The sequence below is a fragment of the Periplaneta americana genome, chromosome 7 (genome assembly GCF_040183065.1).
Source record: "Periplaneta americana isolate PAMFEO1 chromosome 7, P.americana_PAMFEO1_priV1, whole genome shotgun sequence".
Lineage (NCBI taxonomy): Eukaryota > Metazoa > Arthropoda > Insecta > Blattodea > Blattidae > Periplaneta > Periplaneta americana.
Genome location: NC_091123.1, coordinates 154,216,329 through 154,239,537, shown reverse-complemented (window position 1 = coordinate 154,239,537; position 23,209 = coordinate 154,216,329). Strand labels below are relative to the sequence as shown.

The 23,209-nt window shown below is 35.1% G+C and overlaps 2 protein-coding genes and 1 long non-coding RNA gene across 4 annotated transcripts in view; 1 reads left to right on the top strand and 2 right to left on the bottom strand.

The window, feature by feature from the left end:
• Positions 1-7,286, bottom strand: part of LOC138703626 (protein O-mannosyl-transferase TMTC4-like) — a 137,704-nt gene extending 130,418 nt beyond the window's left edge. Inside the window, exons 1-3 of one of the 2 annotated variants that reach the window (XM_069831671.1) lie at positions 7,173-7,286; positions 6,626-6,819; positions 5,094-5,325 (exon numbers count right to left, since the gene is read on the bottom strand). In XM_069831671.1, the coding sequence (XP_069687772.1) occupies positions 5,094-5,325; positions 6,626-6,758 (365 nt within the window). In that variant the 5' untranslated portion in view covers positions 6,759-6,819; positions 7,173-7,286. Of the gene's footprint in view, positions 1-5,093; positions 5,326-6,625; positions 6,820-7,038 lie in introns of both variants that reach the window. The other variant, XM_069831670.1, reaches the window with a different exon arrangement.
• A 10-nt stretch (positions 7,287-7,296) lies between these two features.
• On the top strand, positions 7,297-14,107 carry LOC138703628 (uncharacterized). The gene is made up of 2 exons (XR_011333220.1): positions 7,297-7,690; positions 13,291-14,107. It is a non-coding gene; the product is annotated as an uncharacterized lncRNA (long non-coding RNA).
• LOC138703627 (COMM domain-containing protein 5-like) lies at positions 13,520-22,380 on the bottom strand. Its single transcript, XM_069831672.1, has 4 exons — positions 22,166-22,380; positions 16,075-16,264; positions 14,584-14,727; positions 13,520-14,136 (listed from the first exon to the last, which is right to left on the bottom strand). The coding sequence occupies exons 1-4, from the start codon at positions 22,275-22,277 to the stop codon at positions 13,959-13,961; spliced, it is 624 nt and encodes a 207-aa protein (XP_069687773.1). The 5' UTR covers positions 22,278-22,380; the 3' UTR covers positions 13,520-13,958.
• Positions 22,381-23,209: the final 829 nt, after the last annotated feature.

The following is a 23,209-nucleotide window of genomic DNA, read 5'->3' as shown; positions in this document are numbered from 1 at the left end:
ATTCAGATTATTACTATTACAATAGCCTTTTAACTCAGAAGAATGCCACATTGGCACAGTGAAATTAGGTATAATCTCATAAGTGTTCAAATTGTCGACTTCATTATTTACACATACTTTTAGACTCAAGCATACTTTGGAATAAAGTTCTTTATTGTCATCAATTTCTGAACATACTTCTCTTACACAGCTAACCATATCATCCACAGTACACGGTTTTCATTAAAAAACTTTATCTTTGACAACATCCCAAAAGAAGAAATCCATTGGGGTGAGGTCTGGTGATCGTAATGGCCATTCAAATGGTCCTCATTAACATATTCACATGAAACCTTACATGCCCGTAACTTTACAATGAAAACAAAATGAATGCTCTCACATCTAAAAAGAAATAAGTGAACTATTAATATCCTTAGGCCCAATTGTATAAAACTCCCTGACTAAAGATCAACTTTGATCGAAGATCGAAAAGTAAACCGAGTTCAGACACTTCTTCTATTGTATAAAACTTTTCTGAGATCAAATTACCTTGGTTCAAATGCAATCTAAGTTCACGTGAAAAGGATTTGGCAACATCGCATAAACAGGTGAAATACGTGATGCGCGGACCATGTTATACAGGTTTGTTCAGTGTTGCCAATCTAGCGATTTTAACTCTTTTTCAACAACAATTTCTTTTAACTTTTATATTGCTTAAATAGGGATTTAATGACCTTTTTAGCACCCCATAGTGACAAAATTTAATCTTTCTTTGTTGATAATGAGAAATCTAGCGACTTTACAACTACTTTTTGGCGACTTTCCGTATTACACTCTGTTGGAGACACTGGTTTTTTTTTGCAATGTAAATAATGGCGGACAATAAGAAGAAGTTTGACTGTTCTCCAAATTGTTATCATGTTATGGTGTTTGATACTGATAAACATAATAAAGCTTTATAAAACGACAATTTTCGTTTAGTAATACAGTTAATTGAACATTTATGAATGTACCTATCATATCCATTAATAATTAATGGTTGTTATAAACATAATATAATTATAGGTTATGTTATTTGATACTGCTGAACACGATAGAGCCTTATAAAATATAAGAATGTTTGTGTATTAAGGCAAGAAATTGGAAGAAATATATATAAATGTACCTAACACATCTATTAATATTAATAATAATGGATATTTTATTTGCACAATCTGCCACTCGTATATTTCAAACAGAAAAGAAATAACTGAACTTGGATCATCTAACTTAATCGGAGAAATTTCTTCAGTCAAAGTTGACTTTAGTTTGAGACAAATTAATCTCAGATTAGACTTTATACAACACAAAATTCCAAGTTTAGCTGAAACAAGGATCAATTTAACCTCTGATCTAAGATTAAATGATTTATACAATCGGGCCTTAAAATGGTAATGTATATTAATTATGTTTTTCAGATTGTAATAATGAATTGGATAAGTACAGTACCTTCATTAAATTCTACATGCATGAATTATACAATATCATTAATAGTCCATAATGTCCATGTCCATAAAATGAGTCAAGTACTGTTCGACCGAGTGGTTGTCGCAGGGTCTTTAAAATGGGAGAAATCATGTAACAGTTACTTAATTTAACGGGACCCTTTTCTTTAAATTATTTTAACAGTTCCATAGGCTTAATATTACGTAGAATTCTAATGCCATACAGCAAATGTTATGTTTTATTTAACGATGCTCGCAACTGCAGAGGTTATATCAGCGTCGCCGGATGTGCCGGAATTTTGTCCCACAGGAGTTCTTTTACATGCCACTAAATCTACTGACATGAGCCTGTCGCATTTAAGCACACTTAAATGCCATCGACCTGGCCCGGGATCGAACCCGCAACCTTGGGCATAGAAGGCCAGAGCTATACCAACTCGCCAACCAGGTCGACCCCATACAGCAAATAATTTCAGGAAAAAGTCTAACAGTTCAGTCACTAGCCTTTACAAAGTGGCCAGCAGAAAAGAGTGACGGAACTGAGATGCAACATAACCATTTGGTCAGACAGTATCTAGAAATTTACAAATATCATTGCTATTGATCCACTCTGTTCTAAAATGTTAACTTATTTTATTACAGCAAATGTGCCATATAGCTTTTTAGAAATCTACTAATTAGCAGTACCAAATCAGTTAATTATTACTATAAAATAAATTTTCCAATAAGCATATTGATGGACCAGTTCAAAAGGGAAACAACTCAAAATTTTAAATTTCGAGGTAACTGCAGTTTAAAGTTTCATGCTGTTGTGAAAAACCAAATTAGTATCATTCTAATTAAAACTTATAGTATATAAGAAACATTATTAACTGAATTTGGAGTAATTTCAATGATCCTTGGATTTTTCACAGCAACAAGAGACTTTAAAATACTGTTTTATCAAAACTTTAAATTTTGAGTTGTCCTTTTGAACTGCCCCATCAAATAATTATATATGTGTGTATGCATATGAAAAGGGACCACTTGGCGGCTTTCTGGTTTCAGACATAGACAATGATTTGAACATGATCCAGTTGACACAGAACTTTAATATTTATACAGGTTATTGCTTAGGATGTGGTCATACCAAAGGCATAAAAAAAAATTCTCCAGTTTGAATAATCACAAACAGTACCTGCATGTTACACTGAATAATAATTTTATTAATGAATGATACACTATTAGTTAGGCGGCCGGGTAGCTCAGTTGGTAGAGCAGCTGGCTACGGACTGGAAGGTCCGGGGTTCGATCCCAGGTGGTGACAGGATTTTTTCTCGTTGCCAAACTTTCAGAACGACCCTGAGGTTCACTCAGCCTCCTATAAAATTGAGTACCGGGTCTTTCCCGGGGTAAAAGGCGGTCAGAGCGTGGTGCTGACCACACCACCTCATTCTAGTGCCGAGGTCATGGAAAGCATGGAGCTCTACCTCCATGCCCCCAAGTGCCTTCATGGCGTGTTACGGGGATACCTTTACCTTTTTTTTTTTTACAGTATTAGTTACAATTAATTACGTTTTTAAGAACTTAAACAAAATCTCATCACTAAGAGGGACGTGTGAGGCAATGCTTATGAGTACTTTTATACCTAAATTTTATGATGGAAGAAAACAATGTGAATGCATATTTGTTAAGTTTACATCCGTACATAATACTATCACATATTTAAGGGTAGGTCATTTCATGAGTGTGTATTACTGTTAAATACTGTACTCTCATGAAATAGAATGCTCTACCTCTATGATAATGTAAGGACTTTTGAACATTATGTTACATAAATATTCTTTTGAATATTATGCTACATAAATAGGAAAGTATTATATGATATTCTTATTGAATTTGGTATTCCGAAGAAACTAGTTCGATTAATTAAAATGTGTCTCAGTGAAACATACAGCAGAGCCCGTATAGGTCAGTTTCTATCTGATGCTTTTCCAATTCACTGCGGGCTAAAGCAGGGAGATGCACTATCACCTTTACTTTTTAACTTCGCTTTAGAATATGCCATTAGGAAAGTTCAGGATAACAGGCAGGGTTTGGAATTGAACGGGTTACATCAGCTTCTTGTCTATGCGGATGACGTGAATATGTTAGGAGAAAATCCACAAACGATTAGGGAAAACATGGGAATTTTACTGGAAGCAAGTAAAGCGATCGGTTTGGAAGTAAATCCCGAAAAGACAAAGTATATGATTATGTCTCGTGACCAGAATATTGTACGAAATGGAAATATAAAAATTGGAGATTTATCCTTCGAAGAGGTGGAAAAATTCAAATATCTTGGAGCAACAGTAACAAATATAAATGACACTCGGGAGGAAATTAAACGCAGAATAAATATGGGAAATGCGTGTTATTATTCGGCTGAGAAGCTCGTATCATCCAGTCTGCTGTCCAAAAATCTGAAAGTTAGAATTTATAAAAGTTATATTACCAGTTCTTCTGTATGGTTGTGAAACTTGGACTCTCACTCTGAGAGAGGAACATAGGTTAAGGGTGTTTGAGAATAAGGTGCTTAGGAAAATATTTGGGGCTAAGCGGGATGAAGTTACAGGAGAATGGAGAAAGTTACACAACGCAGAACTGCATGCATTGTATTCTTCACCTGACATAATTAAATTAGGAACATTAAATCCAGACGTTTGAGATGGGCAGGGCATGTAGCAAGTATGGGCGAATCCAGAAATGCACATAGAGTGTTAGTTGGGAGACCGGAGGGGAAAAAGACCTTTAGGGAGGCCGAGACGTAGATGGGAGGATAATATTAAAATGGATTTGAGGGAGGTGGGATATGATGATAGAGACTGGATTAATCTTGCACAGGATAGGGACCGATGGCGGGCTTATGTGAGGGCGGCAATGAACCTTTGGGTTCCTTAAAAGACATTTGTAAGTAAGTAAGTAAATATTCAACATCAATAGCCTAGACTACATGGCATTTCGGAAGGCGGTTAGCTTCTATATGTGCCGTAGCATTTCTGGTATGTGACGTCACAAGCTTGTACAGTAGAACCAATCAGAATCAGTCTATAACAAGCATTTCCCGAGTTCGTTTGTTCACGTGCGAATATTTCAATGCAATGAACAAAACTAACATTTACTGTTTGTATCTAAGGTAAATAAATGGAAGAAGAGACTGTAAAACGACATGTATTACACAAGCAGGCGCGGAAAATAGTGTTTAAGGTGTATAATTATTTTAAAAACGTTAACGAGCAGTACATTGCCAGCCATCTTGATGCTGGCAGCAACGTTGCCAACATGCAAGAAACGACTGCAGAAGCATGTGGTGTGGGATTGAGAAACGTGCAAAGAATATTGTTAGTGAAGGCAAGAGGGTTTGTTTGGTGTCATGCTTACAGTAATCAACGGCCAAGGTCATTATTGTCTTTAGATAATTTAAATTCTCTCCTGCGCTATTTGTATTGCACGTGCGCATGAAGTACGATGTGGCAATGTTGTACGCTACCTTGCTCTCTCTATCTGTCTCTCTCGATGCAAACGCTAGCAGACAACCGCCTTCCGAATTGCCGTTGACTCTAGTGCATTTCGTCTTATCAACTATTTTATAATGTAACATTAAATACTAACCTAAAAGATAAAACAGTAAGAGGACGATATGATTTGTGGCTTGCATTGTGAGTAAGCCGCGTTCCCCAGAAGTCATTGTGCAAAAGATTGGAGATGGGCGTTTCAGGTTTCAAGTCTTCGTTATTTACAATAGCCTCGGAATCATCAAAAACAAATCCTCCATCCAAAGAATTTACATAACACACAACTGCTGCTGCACCCACTAATATCACTGATAATGATGTAGGCACTCCTGAAAAATCGATAAAAATAATCGTAACTGTGAAGGAATAGAAGTGGTTGTTTAGAATCATTGATTACGATGATGATGATAACCATAATCATTGTTATCATCATTTATAATCTTATTCCTTACATGATTTCCATTTTGAAATCCCAAAAGTGGATTTCATTTTCAATGACAGAAACATTCCTTAACAAGAGTTGATGCTCTGGAGGGTCATTATTTACGATAAAAACTGTAACAAATGATAATTTTATGTACGAAATTAGTGTAAGAAAGCAAATTGATATCATGCATTTTCAATAATTCTTAACACTAAATACCGCCGTGTCTGTGGCTACAGTGCTAGTATGCTGGCCTTCCATCCAGGTGGCCTGGGTTCGATCCCTGGCCAGGTTGTGATGGAATTTGCAGTGATCAAAGCAGATGTTAGAGGGTTTTTCTCAGGATACTCCAGTTTCCCTCTATCATTCCCTCCCCTTCACTTCATCTATCATCAGCAATTGTAAAAATAGGCTGGGATAAAGTCTTGGGGGTAAGAATAGGTTTCTGATTCTGATATAGGAAGGCCTTGGAGCTCCAGGCCCTTGGGCTCATCAGGCTACTCGTATGCGCATGGGAGCTGAAATTAGTAAACTTGATAGTTTATGTATCTCTTTCAAACGGATTGTAAAAACTAGTAATGGTACACCGACTTCAAAATATTTGTTGTAGGCTATTGGTTAATAATTTAGCAAAATTAAAAACTATGGATTCATATTTATTTGCTAGTTTAAGTACTGATTGGGCGTATAGTACTATTACTGGCGATAAATTATGTATACTGAGGAAATAATGTTACAAGTGTAAAAAGTTCTTAGACATGTTTGTTGTATGATCCGTTTACTTCAAGTACTTTACAGCTTCAAAACCTGTATCGAATTTTGAATAAGGTCCATGACAATCCGTAATCTTAATTCTTCACTGTATGTCAAACACTGTCTGAATACTATACAAAAGCCACCTGCCATAAACACCAACACATTTTAACAAGTAGCTATTCAACAAATGGCTTTATTTAAAACGCTCCAAAATAAGGTTATGTGGATATTAAGCAATATTATCAGACTGTTCTTGCTTTCCATAATTTGTAAAAAGTACTAATAGTATGACAATTTGGCATGTAAGTTAATGCTATGTTTTGGCAACCACAGGATATAATACAAACCTACATGTTATAAATTTAAAACTAAATTAGACATATCTTTTCCAGGTATGAAGCCACATAAAAACATCTATTAATTAATTAATTCCCCAAACTACTACTTACTAGGAAACGGAAGAGCTGAGTCCCAGGATCCCTTACTCAATTTCCTATATTTGCCATTGATACTACCAAATTGGGAATGAACATCATTGCTGATACCATTTAAAGCAGTTACGGATCGGGCCTTCAGGTTCATGGTTTATACAGCAATGAAAGTAATCCGAATATCCATGATTCATTCCGAAATTTGACAAAATCTGAAGCAAGCACAGAGCATATATATATCAGCAAATAGTGAACGAAGAAACAAGAACAGCGTTATTTTTATTCACTTTAACGTGCAGATGCATTGGTTTTCTGATACACGTTTACTCTAAATCACGTAACTATAACATAATTGGGCATTAAAACATTAAACACAATACATATAAGAATTATCGGTAACATATTCCGCCTAGTCAAACAACTTGACTCACAGCTTAAATTTTAGGGTATTACATTGTCTACGAAATTAGTTTCATTATCTATATGAATTGTGTCTGTCCAAGTGACAGGTCACACATCATTATTAACTTTATTTCACTTTTTATTATGTTAACAAAATTCTAACCAAGTTTCCTTCACTTTCACAAATCCTTTATTCCATTCGATATATCGGGATGACAATAAAAATTTCCGATATTTTGCAAAGAGTGTCGTGCACAACATAGATCAGCAATGGATCAGCACTGAAATTGATCAAAATAGTTGCAGTTTTCCTAGTTTTTCTAGATCCCATTACGAGTATCTATCTTAATGTATAAATATTAATGTTTATAGTTATGTGTAATAATATCTATTGATCAATATATTAACCATTCTAAGCGGAAATGATCTTCGCCAGTCGAAATACTTACGTTCGATATAATGTTTTTACATTCACTGTAATTACAACCGCAGTAAGTTCTGTTATATTTTGTTAGATGTCGCTCCAATACATTCATGTTTTGTTTGAATGCGCGCTCTCTGAAGAGTACTGTGAACTATTTCGTCAAAGTCAGAACGTTCTAAATACAGGTCCTCTCAAAGTTGAAACATTTAACGTCACACTCAAATGGATAACGTCGCCAAGTCAAATAATTACCACAGGTACTAGACTGGAATTATTGTGGGCTGTACAGCAAACACTCGCATATATCTCTGGTAACACTGGCCAATTGTTTTATTTCAAGTCATCTGATATGCGACATGATTCTAAAGTGAGGACAAAATCTGATTGCTGACCTCGATCCTCTCCTTCCACTGCTCCAAATGACTGTCTGTATAATAACAATTGGCATAACGAATAAGAAACAGAGTAAAATAACAAACACGCGGTGAGCTGTTTAAGCTTGAGTATCAAAGAGTTTCCAACTTTAACTATTTGAGTGGAATGATTATACCTACTTTTCTTCATGCTTGGAAGCAAGTACATTATAACAATGCCTAAAGATGGACCAAAAAAATCAATTTTTCCATAGTAAAAGACCACTTACTTTATTAGACACACTAAGAAAATACAGTAGACCCCTAATGCTCAACTGTAGAATACGATACAAGAGGGAGGGAGGGAGGGAGGGAGGGGGAGAATGGGAGGGAAGAGAGAAATTTTGAAACCATTGTGTATCGTGAAATACAGTAGTCAAAGTACCTACCATCATAAAGATGTGATTAGAACGCTTGCCAGGGCATAACAAAAGAAGGTGGCATCAGTGGCAACGACTGCGGCAGCAGCAGCAGAAGACTGACGTGTGAGTCAATAAGCTCTGATGTTGCTGCTACTACTACAGGTCTGAGTAAAATATGTATGTATGTATCCAATGTCTACCCACTTCACTTTACGTGATTTAGGTTCCGCATATTGCAGATAGATAGCAGGACTGTGACCCATTTTATAGTTGTACACCACTTCGGTAGGCACCCCTGTGTATGATCTGTATCTGTGGAAAGTTATGTCGTGTACTAGGGTGAGTGTATGTGTAAGTGTTCGTGTAAGTGTAGTGTCTGAAATGAGTGATGATGCTGATGGGGAAGGGAGAAGGAGAAACCCGGTGCTGCCTGTCGAATAGCACCAAGGGGGCCGACAGCCTTAACATCCCCATCCAATGGATGAATCACTAGGTTCGTTCCAACAAGCGATTCATGGATCAGTTCATGTATGGTTCCTGTACCATCTTATGCGCATGCGCTAGTTGAGCATCTGCTATGGGATTGACACTGGACTGGACACTGTTGGAACGCTTTCGCGGATCATTATGTACTAAATCCAGAGATGCTATAACTGTGATTATCTTTGCTAAGAACGGGATGCTTATTATTATCGTTTCGCAGCTAATTCTAATTGCAGAAAATAGAATTTCGATCATTTTCTATTAAAAGACGACAAAAAAATATAGAAGGCAAGAATTCCGCTAATTCAGTGTCGTATACTGGGGGACTCTCATCTAAAAATAGTTCTTTTTTTTAATTATTAATGTATGTACGTTATTTATTAAACTTTTAATCAAAGCTGCATGTTGAAATTGTAATAAACTATTTCAATACCCAAATAATTTCCATTCCCTTTCTTTTTGGCGAAAATTTAAATTAAATCTCTAGTTTTATTATTCGTCTGTACTGTCACTTTTCATCTTTAACCTCATTGATGTGAACAGTCGATCATGTCTTTCTTCAGTATCCAGGAGACGTTGCTGAGCTTATGCGCATGTGCGTCTTGCGTACTCTTCCGTACATGCCTCAATCCGCGGACTATTTCTGACCGTTCCAAACCCATGTCAAAAGCTTGTTGGAACGCCCGACTGCAGTACATGTTTCTGGTTCAGGGCTGGTTCGGATTGTGTTGGAACGCTTTTTGTGTACTGCACATGCTCACGATGGTTACAGACGGTTCCTGACTGTTGTTGGAACGAACCTACTATCAACAGTGACATAATGCCTTCTCTTCATATGCACTGCGGAGAGATTTGGGATTTAACTCAGGCATATTGGTCAAACAGCCTGGTGGCCTCCTTGGTGCTATTCGATAGGACAAGGCTACGTGCTGGCACCAGGTTTCCCCTTCTCCTATCCTCACCCATTTTAAACATTACACTTACACATACAACAGAAGCAACTGGCTTTGGTATCATTTCTTATACTGTATACAGAAAGAACAGTTGAAAGGATTTCTATCAGATAGTGTTTGTCTCGTTTGTGAGTGATGTACTCACAACAGGATATTTTAGTATAAAGACAATTGAGTAACAATCTTCTGCATCTATTTTATATGTGTTCTGTTACTCTAAAGTATTAGCCATAAAGAACACAATTAACCAGTTGAAGTAATCTATTCTACAAAGATTATTTTCATACAATTCATAATACAGCATATGAGGCGCTCAGTGCACAAATGGCCCAACCCACAAAATTTGCATATTGAATTTATTACTTTAAAGAGCTCCTCATATTGTTCTCTTCAAAGTGATTATTGGCCCAATCATAATTTCCAGTTTTTCCATGAGATTTCAAAACAAATTTCATTTGTGTATCGCATTTTGTGCACTGTTACAAAGAGGTAAAGTGGAAATATTTTGTGGGTTGGGACATATGTGCGTTGAACACCTCATAAGTGCTCACAGCTCATAAAGTTCAAATACGATTTCAAGAAAGATTTTCTAGTAACAAAGTTCATAAATTTTATGAGACAGGGCTGTTACAGTCAGCATACAATTTTCACTGAAGAATGTCTGGATAAATGTAGCTTACTGCATTGATATTTCCTTTAGAAAGTCACTTCAGTATCTTTTACAGAAAACGAGAATTCTCTTATTTTCCCAAGAAATGGAGCATTACGTTATTAATTTACTTTCATTCGTAGTTCTTTTTCACATACTACCACATGTATTATATAGGCCTAGTCTAATACTTGAATAAGAATCAAGTGAGCAATTTTTGCAGGCGTCTCTTAAAATGCACTGTTTTACGTAACTATAAGACGCATGATTTTATCTATACACTTTTTTAGGAAAAAAAAAAAAAGGTAATGCATTTCATGACACATAGTACTTACTAGAGATGAACAAAACTAACTGCCACTCTCGCTTGCTATGTTCGTTGCATTTGTCTTTCGAGTCTCGCTCATCATTCTCGAAATAGCATTTGGTCGGCGTGGAAAGATTTCGTAACTTTGAATAACATACACCATTGTATGCATGGTGAATAAATTACTATTACTATTGAAATAAATAACATTATAAATGTTTAAATGAGGCAAAAAGACAAAACAGAACAATATCTTAGTTATCAAAACATCTGGTTCTATTACATAATATTATCTATGGTTAGATAAATAAAAAAAAATTCTCAAATAAATTTGCATTTCTAAGAAACATAACATTAATATCTTTTTACTTGAGATTGCACACTTGATCTTAAACATATGAAAAGAAAATTCCTAGCCTTTTAATAAGGGCCTAGTAATTAAATAAAGACTGGGGAACGGATTATACACTGAAAGGTAGAGATGATGTTTCAAATAGGCTACTTGATTGTTTATACATATATAACAGTTGCCAAAGTAGATAAAAGTTCAGTCAGGTATAAACAACTGCTGACTTCGGGAGATGATCAATATCGAGTCTTGGAAGACTCACAACCAGTCTTTACATCAATGATGAGACGTAATACAACATTGTATTACAGGTTTTCAGCTTTGCGGGTGCTGTTAGTCTTGTTTTCTCGATCGCTGTTCATCTGTAGTACTTACATAAACACAAACTAGCAGATTTTAGCCGATCAAAATTTCAGCTTTCAGTATGTAAGATGCATAAACTTGTAGTTGCTATTTGGGAAAAGGAAATTGTACCAGAACAATGGAAGGAGTCCATAATTGTGCCTATTTTTAAGAAGGGGGACAAAACCAACTGTGGTAACTTTCGAGGAATATCACTTTTGTTGACGTCGTACAAAATTTTGTCCAATATTCTTTTGAGAAGATTAGCTCCATACGTAGATGAAATTATTGGGGATCATCAGTGCGGTTTTAGGCGTAATAGATCGACTATTGATCAGATTTTTTGTATTCGATAGATAATGGAGAAAAAATGGGAGTATAAGGGTACAGTACATCAGTTATTCATAGATTTCAAAAAGGCATATGACTCGGTTAAGAGGGAAGTATTATATGATATTCTTATTGAATTTGGTATTCCCAAGAAACTAGTTCGATTAATTAAAATGTGTCTCAGTGAAACATACAGCAGAGTCCGTAGAGGCCAGTTTCTATCTGATGCTTTTCCAATTCACTGCGGGCTAAAGCAGGGAGATGCACTATCACCTTTACTTTTTAACTTCGCTTTAGAATATGCCATTAGGAAAGTTCAGGATAACAGGCAGGGTTTGGAATTGAACGGGTTACATCAGCTTCTTGTCTATGCGAATGACGTGAATATGTTAGGAGAAAATCCACGAACGATTAGGGAAAACACGGAAATTTTACTTGAAGCAAGTAAAGCGATTGGTTTGGAAGTAAATCCCGAAAAGACAAAGTATATGATTATGTCTCATGACCAGAATATTGTACGAAATGGAAATATAAAAATTGGAGATTTATCCTTCTAAGGGGTGGAAAACTTCAAATATCTTGGAGCAACAGTAACAAATATAAATGACACTCGGGAGGAAATTAAACGCAGAATAAATATGGGAAATGCGTGTTATTATTCGGTTGAGAAGCTTTTATCATCTAGTCTGCTGTCAAAAAATCTGAAAGTTAGAATTTATAAAACAGTTATATTACCAGTTGTTCTGTATGGTTGTGAAACTTGGACTCTCACTCTGAGAGAGGAACATAGGTTAAGGGTGTTTGAGAATAAGGTGCTTAGGAAAATATTTGGGGCTAAGCGGGATGAAGTTACAGGAGAATGGAGAAAGTTACACAACGCAGAACTGCACGCATTGTATTCTTCACCTGACATAATTAGAAACATTAAATCCAGACGTTTGAGATGGGCAGGGCATGTAGCACGTATGGGCGAATCCAGAAATGCATATAGAGTGTTAGTTGGGAGACCGGAGGGAAAAAGACCTTTGGGGAGGCCGAGACGTAGATGGGAGGATAATATTAAAATGGATTTGAGGGAGATGGCATATGATGATAGAGACTGGATTAATCTTGCACAGGATAGGGACCGATGGCGGGCTTATGTGAGGGCGGCAATGAACCTCTGGGTTCCTTAAAAGCCATTTGTAAGTAAGTATGTAAGATGCAACTGATTTGAGAAAACTTTTTAGAGAAAAAAATTGCATCATATAGGCCAGCAAACAAGTAACCAATCATAAAGAAATATCTTTATCTTTATCTTATCCTACTGACATAGTGTAGTGTTAATCAAACTGTCAGCAACTGTCAGAAATAGCTCATTACTTCACATGTGAAATAATTTATTCGTTAGAAACGAACATTCCATTTATATTCAACTAGTAACTTAGCTAGAGTTTTAAACAATTAATTAATTAATTGTGGCTAACTAATATTATATATAAGAAGGAAAATTATTACAATAATTACTAAATAAAATGTATATTACACATGGCTAGAAGTCCATTATGGGACACTCACACTATGCATTTGTGTCATAAACATCTCACTCACAAATAATGTTCAATTTAAGCCAACTGTAAGATGAATAGCTATGATTTCGTCTTGTTAACATAATTCTTGTTTTTTATAGGTGTGGAATTCAAATAGTAATACCACAGATCGAAACTTTTGGAAGGAACATAACGAAGAAGATAATATTAGCTGGCAACAATTCAATCTTCTTGACTAGTTTCAGTTATGTACTCTCTCCCATTACCCTCTTCTTAAATCCTTTTTAAAAAATGTGAATTTAAGGAAAATACATTATTGTTTCTATATAATAAAATTCATTTAACAGTTAAATTAACAACACACTGATGTATATTTAATTATTTAATGAAACTGAATAACTTATGTACAATTAGCTACAAAAAGGATATTATGGCTTTCTCATCTCGAAACAAATTTTATATTAATATATTAAAATAATCTCTCGGTTATATCTCCTCGAAATAAACTTAATTATACTTATTGACAACACTTAATACTTACAATAACCCATAATTTCAATCAGACACTAACTTTGGATAGAGTGTCACTTTTCGACCAAAAGTTATGTTTCATATCTGAAACCAATTCATGTTGTAGATTATGTAAAATAACACAGTTCTGAAGTAGAGGACTGCGTAAACATGTCAAATATCTTTGGAGAAAACTGATGTTGCATCAACTTTTTTTATTTATTTCTTTTTTTAATTGAAGCATTCATAGTTCCAAAGTTGACATTATACATTATTACCGTCAATGGAGTCCATCAGTTTACACACTGTTTTTGAAGAGTTTCTTCTTTTCCATTAATTCCATTTCTTTCAAAACTGATGCTACACTGTATCTTATTTGATGGAATTTTGGAATAATGACTTCAAATGTTTTCCTTTGTCCATTACTCAGTGTCATATCAAACAATATGCTTGGTTCCAAAACTCTCGATAAAACACTGTAAAGAAATATTTCACTCATGTAAATTTTTAGTTATGTATTTACTATATTCATTCATTTGTTCATTCATTATAATATAGACTGTAACTGGCCTATAGGTTTAACATTTTAAGAGAGTGTATATTTTAAAATAAGTCATACTTAATTAAAAAACTGATATTGTGTGATATAAGTCATGCCATTTACGATATCAACCCTTACCTCTGAAAAAAAAAATAGGTGTCATTATTTATCCCCCAACCCTCATTTCCATTTTGAACAGTAGCAGACAGTTTCTGTTTCCACGTTGGACAGTTTTCGTTTTATTCAGAAAAAATTACACACAATACATGGTACGAATTTCGTCGGGACCAATAAATTGTTTCAAAATAGACAGGATTCCAGATTATTCAGGTTCCGATTTGAACAAGTTTCATTGTATTATTAATGTATGAAAATACCTTACCTTGAAGAAATTGTTATATCAATTCGCCATCTGAACTTCTCCAACTTCAGATAGAAACTGTCTTGGCTGACACTTCCATCCAAATCCAACCTCTTGGGTCCATATAGGATATTTACTAGGTCTGTTTGACATTCCTCAGGAAATCTGAATTAGAATTATGGTTATAATTAATGTATACGATATAATGATCAATCATGTTTATGTTCCCAAGACTAAAAATAAAGCACACTCAGTAGGAGTAGAAAAAATAACAGTACAAATAACATATGGGGAGAAGCAAGTGAGACTTGCTCATACACATGATAGTATTGCCAGTCTGAATTGCCAGCAGATGAGGTTGCTAATGCAATACATCTTGTAAGAGTGCAGGTATTCACTTAATTGATTAATTCTAAATAGTTAACAAACATATACCGTAGTAATAAAATACCTAACACTAGTAGGACAGCAAAAGTCCCTTACCTAAAAGGACGGCAATGAGTCAAAATGACTCACTGCCATCTTTATACTATATTCTAAAATTTTACATAATGTAATAATGGATTATGCTTCAAACTATTCTGATAATATACATATAAACTAACAAAGTTACAAAGTATAACGATTTTACTTATCAGTTAAGTACTTTTCTATCGAGTTGAAAAACTAAGAGAGTCATTTTGACTCATGTAGTCTTTCTAGTGAAAAGAAATATGTACAGTAGAACCTCTATTATCAGTGATAATGATGGGGGTGGGCTGAACGGTTAATCGAAAAAAATCGGATAAACCGTACCATAAAAGATTTTCGTAAATTTAGTGAATAATATTTATACTTTTGTAATTACCTTCGTGGTTTTGGCGGTGTTGCGTTTAACACGCTAGATAGCGGATCAGAAGTTCGCTAATTTAAGCCTGGTTATCAACAACGGGTTTTTAAGGGCAAGGAAACTCCTTGTAATGGCTGTCTGTGGAAAGATATCAGTATTGGAGGTCTCGTGTTGTAGATTTACATACTTTCTACACTCCGATCTCGTACTCTGATGGGAGATGAGCCACTGTTTATCTTTCCCCATATCACTCAATTATTTTTCGATTCTTAACACAATGAGTGTTTTTCTTGACACCCGTAGAAAACATTTCATGTAGAAGTTATACAGTACGACAATTCGAACAGCAGATCATACTGTGTAAGGAAAAAGGCTTGTAATAACACACTCTACAAAAAAATAACGTTCTAATACAATGTACAGTATTCATATATTTCTGCAGAAAAAAAAGCAAGAGAAAGACAGACGGTTAATCACCAATCGGCTAATAGGGTGACGGATAATCGCGGTTCTACTGTACTGGATATGTGTCGTATAATTTTACAACAATATATCCCATTTCTCAACAAATTTTTATGTTAGAAAAGAATTTTAACCTCAGAACGAATAATTAAAACAAAATTAAGATACAAAAATTCTTAATAATGTAGCCTAAATATCATGGAAGAAAGATCTGAACCTACTTCACTTCTTTTAAGTCCTCTTTCAGATGATCAGAATTAACTGATCCATGTGGTAGTCGGATAAATGCCTGGATAAGTGCAAGTACGCCTGCATATGACTCATGTAATTGCGAAAGAGTATGGCTTTGCCCTTGAATATGATCCAATGCTCCTTCAGGTATACTCTTCCCTTCGATTGAATTCACCGCCACTGGAAAGTAATACATGCATTAGAACAAACTGAAATATCGTACATTTACAATTCGAAAATTATTTTAGGCATCCCACATAATAGAGCAACAGATGGATTTAACAAGTCCATGGTTTTACTCACAATAAGAAGCTTTAGCAGCATTGCAATGTTTCTGAATTGCCACATATTTATTTTTATCTCTATGATCACCAAATACAATATTGAAAATTGTGCATTGCAATCAGTGAACATAATTTCATTAGCACTTTGTAAATTATGTTTCAGAAATGGATATACTGTTTGTAACTCAGTTGAGACTTTCTTTTCGACATTTTACGAGTACCAGCTTAAAAATATTTTAATATTGAACACTGATGAACATTTAACATGGGATAAGCATATTTTGGCTTTCTGTGAGAAAATTGCTCCAATGTCTGGTATTTTGAAAAGGCTTAAAAGATATTTGCCTATATCTTGTCTCTTGAACGTATATTATGCTTTTATCCATTCTCATTTAATGTATATGTCATATATTTGGGGACATAATAAGAAAACTGCTTTGAGACCTTTACAAGTTATTTAAAATAGAGCTTTAAGAAATTTATTGGGTTTTCATTATTTGACTCCAGTTAAATATCTATATCAATTTTCTTTCATTCTACCAGTTGAATCAATTATCAAATTAGGTGCTGCCATTTTCATGTACAAAGTTATTAACAATTTAATACATAGTAGTGTTACATTTCAGTTTAATAAAGATATACATACTTATTTAACAAGACAAAAAGACAATATATATTTTTGTCAGCATAGCTCCGTAACTTATGGAACGAAAGGACTTAACCATTTTTTAACAACAACTTTTAACCAACTTCCTTTAGAGCATAGACTTTTACCAAATTGCCGGTGTTTTAAGAATTGTTTAAAAATACGTTTTGGGCAGATTATTTAGTTTAATTCTCAGTTGATTTATTTATTTCATGGTTTCAAACTTTTTCTTCTTTCTGCCTAAAACTTTATGTTATCTTACTATTTGTTCTTATTTTGCTTTCTTTCTTTCATAAATTCTTGTGTTATTGTTTGTTTTTCTCAGACTGTAGTTTCATGACTCTTCAATTATATTGTATAACATATGAAGGGTACACGGGAATAATGATGAAGGTCCATTTTAGAAAGTTTCGAGAAAAACGAATTTAAAGTTTAAGCACTTAATACTTTGTTATGTGTGTATTTAATAGAAATTGACATAGTGGAATGTCAAGAACGATGATTTCTTATTACTAGCTAGACCACATGATAGTACTTCCTTTCCACTATAAGATAGCATTATTAACTTAATTTCGATTTTTGATGGACCTTGATCGTTTTCCCCGTGTACCCTTCATATGTAGGCCTATGTGTTCTTGTATAGCCCCTATATATATGAGTTACACTCGTTGGGGCATACTCAATAAATTAAAAAAAAAAAAGAAACTTTCCACTGTTAAAACTATGCTCATCAGCAACACAAAGAAAATGAACCTACAATGGTACAAATGCTGGTACCCAAATGCTAAAACTACATGTGCATTGAAGAAGTAAAGATGTAAAAAATATTCAAGTAGTAGAGATATTAAATAAATAACATTAAATACAGCCCTTATACAGGATAGCATGTGAGAATGGGAGATTTTGAATTGATTAACGCAAAGTTATACTTCAAGTTCGTAAGACTCTGATACTGCCATACTTTTCCTCAAGCATTGCCGTTTCAGTTGTCATGAGGACAGAAGAGCATCGTGAATTCGCAGTAAAAGCAATAATGGTTGTGAAGCTGCAAGACGAGAATTTTGGTTGATCAATGCAATGTTGTCACGAATCCTAGCCTTCATTTAGAATGTGAGGGTGACTAACATACACACTATCCTTTAAAAATCCTCTCAAAAATCGCACACTGAAAGGCCTGGTGATTACGCGAGCTAGTCCATGTTGCCATTCAACATGAGATGCTCTCCAAAGCGCTGTGGTAATGCAGTGATGGCTATTGGTTTTACTGAAAATGATTCAGCAAAAGTTACTCGTCTGTTGGCATCAGTGGCTTGCAATTATTGGATAGTCTGAAGATTGTACTGATGCAATTTGAGATCTGAAGGCAATATTCTGCCACAGTGTGGCAAGGCAAATCTAATGACAGCATTTCGCAGTGCACAAAATTGTGGACTCTGCTGGATGACGGTATTGACTGCTTGGTCCTGGATGCTTCTTGCTCAGGGTAGAACCTGTTGATTCAAATCTTTTAACCCACATCTTCACAGCGTGAGCTCACAGAACCGGATCGTGACACCAAAGTTTAAAATGACGCCGAAATTCTCGTCGTGCAGATTCATAAAAAACAGTCCACACCTGTGGAATAACAGTCAGCGCGTCTGGCCACGAAACCAGGTGGCCCAGGTTCGAATCCCGGTCAGGGCAAGTTACCTGGTTGAGGTTTTTTCCGGGGTTTTCCCTCAACCCAATACGAGCAAATGCTGGGTAACTTTCGGTGCTGGATCCCTGACTCATTTCACTGGCATTATCACCTTCATCTCATTCAGACGCTAAATAACCTAGATGTTGATACAGCGTCGTAAAATAACCCAATAAAATTTAAAAAATTCATAACAATCATTGTTTTTACTGCGAATTCACAATGCTCTTCCATCCACTGCCTCATGGATATTGAAATGGCATCACTTTAAGAACAGTATGGCAGTATCAGAGTCTTACCAACTTCAAGTATGACTCTGCACTAATTGATTCAAAATCTCCTGTTCCCATGCACCACCCTGTATTATTAAATAGGTGCCATGCATTAAAGGATGTAGGCCTAGAAACTAATTATTAATCTCCTTTCCGAATCCAAACCAAAAAATACAGACATTACGTCATTTCCTTACTTGTACGATATGGACACAGACATGGGTCTCAAAATACAACTGTCTTTACAAAATATAGACATATGGTAATACTACCCATACATGTACGAGTCTGGCTCAGCCCAGGTTTCAATGAACCAAACTCGTGTGTGCTCGGTTTGGCTCACCACTAGCTCGCTATTGGCTCATACATGTGTGGGTGATCCTGGGCCAGACTCACATATCCACATGTGCTGACAATGTGAGTTTGTCACTGTGAGAAACCATGATGGCTTTCATGTCTAACATTGTTCATGAGGCCGAGTTTTTGATAAAGTTTTGAACTGCCGGTTCTGTGACAGGTTCGCAGTGTAGATTATTCAAACAAAGCGAAGTGGGATGAGATCTGGGGCCTGTTTCTCAAAAATATTAGTTTAGGAGTTCACCAGTTACTAGTTACCAGAGTATATTTCACCAGCTCTAGTAGATTCTGTTTCTCAAACTATTTCACCAGTCTAGTAACTTGTGACAATTTTTCACTAGTCACATGATCTCTTTCACTAATCAGCTGATTGAGTTCATTTGTTTATACCCATTGGTAGGTATTGTTATTTGAGGTTAGGAGGCTAAGTTGTTTGTGTTTTGGTTCTTACTTCTCTCTTCTCTTGAAATTCCATCAATTGAAAGCAAATTAACTATACTCAATATGATTAATGACTCAAAGGATATATCATTCGGTGCGTTTTCAAGCATAATAACAAAAATGATAAAGTAAACGACTGGACAAAAAAATTTGTAATAAGTGAGGCTATGGAACTGATACTTCAGAACAAATACTATGCATACGTTAGGGACACTTATTGGCCCAACATTAAGAAAGCAACTTTGACGAGTATCAATTCAAGTTCACAGTATCATAATATGAACACATTATGTAGCAAGTGAGTCTACTGGCGACATGGATGCCACTTATGACTTGAAAAATTCGCTATCTTTTTTTTTTTTTTCAGTTTTACGTTTGATCTATTCATAAATTAGTGTCGTTTTGTATTTAATTTGTAGGCTAAAGTTGACAATGTCAGAAGAACTGGCAGTGGAGGAGGAAAGCCAGCAAAAATTACTGCAGTTGATGAATTGGTATTAGATTATTAGGAAAAAAATTCGGCATGTGTTGCTGGTCTAGGGCAGAAAAACCAGATGGCATTGGAAAATAATCAACATCCCGATTTGTAGAGCAATTTGTTTTTGAAGCTTTGCTGATAATGCAAGACTTCTATTTGTTTGTCTTGTTATGGCAGGTCCCACTATATTTAACAACTCTCCAAGCTTTTCAGCACTTTATTTAAACCATTCATTATATTTAAACAATGCTGCCGTAAAGGAATAATAATTGTTCTTTCTCGATATAGTTTTAGCTCTTCTCACAACAACTTCTCTACTACTTCAATCGAAATCACTAAACCACATTTATTAAAAAAATAACTACAATATTTTGTTTTGATTATCTGAGAAAGATTGCCACTGGTAACTGATAATATAGAAATCACCAGTCTTTAAAGTCTTGTAGGAATATTCCTGTTAAATACTAGTATAATCAACTAGATTAACATTTTGAGAAACAGAATCACTTATGAACTGGTGAAATCGACCAATATTACTAGTCTGTGAACTGGTAACTACTACTTTACCCTTGTAGTTTCTAGAAACACAGACTTGTAAAATAAACTAATATTACTACTGTACAGACCAGTATTACTAGTCCGTGAGTTTTGAGAAACAGGCCCCTGGACTTACTCATGCAGTTAACGAGACAGAAACTCATTGATGCTGATTCTTTTTTTCTTCCGAACATACAACATTCATCTAGAATTATCACTACTGCTGCCAGTTGCTCCGATGAACTCATTCTGAATACTGAAATGTAGATATATAAATAAAGTTGGGAGAGTGTGTAGTGAAATATATCAGAGTCTAGCTCCTGAGTCACACTTGCCGAACCGTTCATGCGAACCAAATTCGTATGTGTATGGGTACCTTTAGGCCACTAAAATGGACCCATTGCTCTAGGTACCTCGAGAGTTTTACGGGGCAGAAATGGCGACTAATTTTTCCTCGTGCCCTCTGTCAAAAAGACAATTTTTCTGGCAATGGTAAAGGATTCTGTTTCCTCGTTTTTATTTCATTTCTCTTTGTTTGTGAACCACTGTCTACTGGATAGCATCGTCTTCACAACGTGTTCTCCTATAGACAGGTAATTTCTTAATTATTTAAATGCTCCCTGGACCAATTATAATTTTGGTGCAATGACAATTCCTTCGAAATGTTTAATTGTTATTTTATGTTAAGGTTACCAGATGTTCCCGTTTCCCAGAGACAGTTCCCGAATTTCGTTTTTTGTCCCCGAGCAAAATTTGTCCCCGAATTTAACAATTTGTCTCCAGAAGTCCCCGGATTTTCAGTGTTAATTATTATAATTTTAAGAAAGTGCTGTTCAATATCTCAGTGCCTGGGGGTATTAAGTGTAATAAAGAAAATATTGATCTTTGCTCAAAATGAAGAGAAATTTTTAAATTTTTCTCTGAGAAAATGATTCCCTGTGCACAACTGCAGAAGTTGATTGAACAATCTCTGTCTCTCCTGGAAACAATGTTTCAATTAAGAGCTTTTCATTCAATGAACATGATGTGCACATCCCAAAAATCGAGAATGAGTTTAAAATTGTTCCAGCCATGCTTGCTCTCTCAACCAATCTCAACATGACAAAACGGCAATTCGGTAGAAAACATTGATCAATATGACTGACATAATCAAAGACTAGTGACGGGTTAGGTTTGTTCAGTTTTTGGTATGCCTTGCTTATAGGCCTACGTTTTTTAGTAGGCATATCAAAAACACTGAACTAATCAAATCTAACCTGTCACTCAGTGATGTCCGTCATACTGATCAGCGTTTTCTACCGAATTACCAAAAAAACTATAGAATAAAAATATAACTAGGCTATAGGTTTACAGCACAAAATCGTGCTTATGTTCATTACAATACTCACATTGTAACATAAATCTGAACACATTTTTACGTACATCAGGCGACAAATTCGACAGAAAATTTGCAGCTACTGGAATATAAGGCCCTAAAGGAATACTTGACTTCTGATACATTTTTATGGTGACTTCCAAATATCATAACCTCAAACTAATTTAAACATCCATTCCAACCACCAGAATGACAGATGATGCGCTGTTCGCGATCAACGATGCCATTTGAAAAACAGGATGTCAGGTCCACCGTAGAGCCATCTGTGGGCACTTTCAAGACCATCTTCCCACTCACCTCTTGTGCTATATCGGTAAAAATATTTACTACTGTCCCAGACCATTATTTTTATTTTTATTCAAATGGTTCCCAAACTTTTGAGTGTCACAGATCCCTTGAAGCTCTTATTTCGTTTTAGAAGACCTTCAAAATATTTTGTACAATTAATGCTGGTAATCTTATTCTACTCATTAAACATTTGCATAATGTATACACAATTAAACATCCTTAATAAATTGACAGCAATATTAAATTTCAGTTTTAGCTTTTAAAAATAATTTGAAAATACATATAAAATTATTTTACGTTACATCATGTCTTTCTGTGAAAAATGAATCCAGTCTTTTAGACTTACTATGAGTTATCAGTGGGATCGTTACTGATAATGTCTCTGCTGTGGAAAATGAAATCAGTTTTTTAAATTAGTAGGGTAAATTGATGTCTTTGCTGTGCAAAATTAAACCAGTTTTTCAGACTTAGCATAAGGTTATCAGTGAGATAGTTTATGTTGCTTTGCAAAGTCTGGCCCAATTGCAGATAACAGTGGCGACTTGTGGATACAATATCAGATGAAGAGGCAAATACTGGTACCACATCAAGTCCTGTAATTCCATATAATCAAATATAAATGTTAAAAAAATTATTGTTTAGGGAGAAAATATAAAGTTTAAATTATCGTAATATCTGTATTTTTCTTTTTCTCTTTTTACTTTTTATTCTATTAATTAATAAAATACTTACCTTAAAATTTTGTGGAATGCCTCCTGAGGACGAATAT

Coding starts and splice junctions, on each gene's coding strand:
- LOC138703627 (XM_069831672.1), bottom strand. CDS start 22,277: ATGTATCAGAAGTCAAGTATTCCTTTAGGGCCTTATATTCCAGTAGCT. Junction 16,265..22,165: donor GTTCAGATTTATGTTACAAT/GTGAGTATTGTA, acceptor ATTACTTTCCAG/TGGCGGTGAATTCAATCGAA. Junction 14,137..14,583: donor GATATAACAATTTCTTCAAG/GTAAGGTATTTT, acceptor ATTTCTTTACAG/TGTTTTATCGAGAGTTTTGG.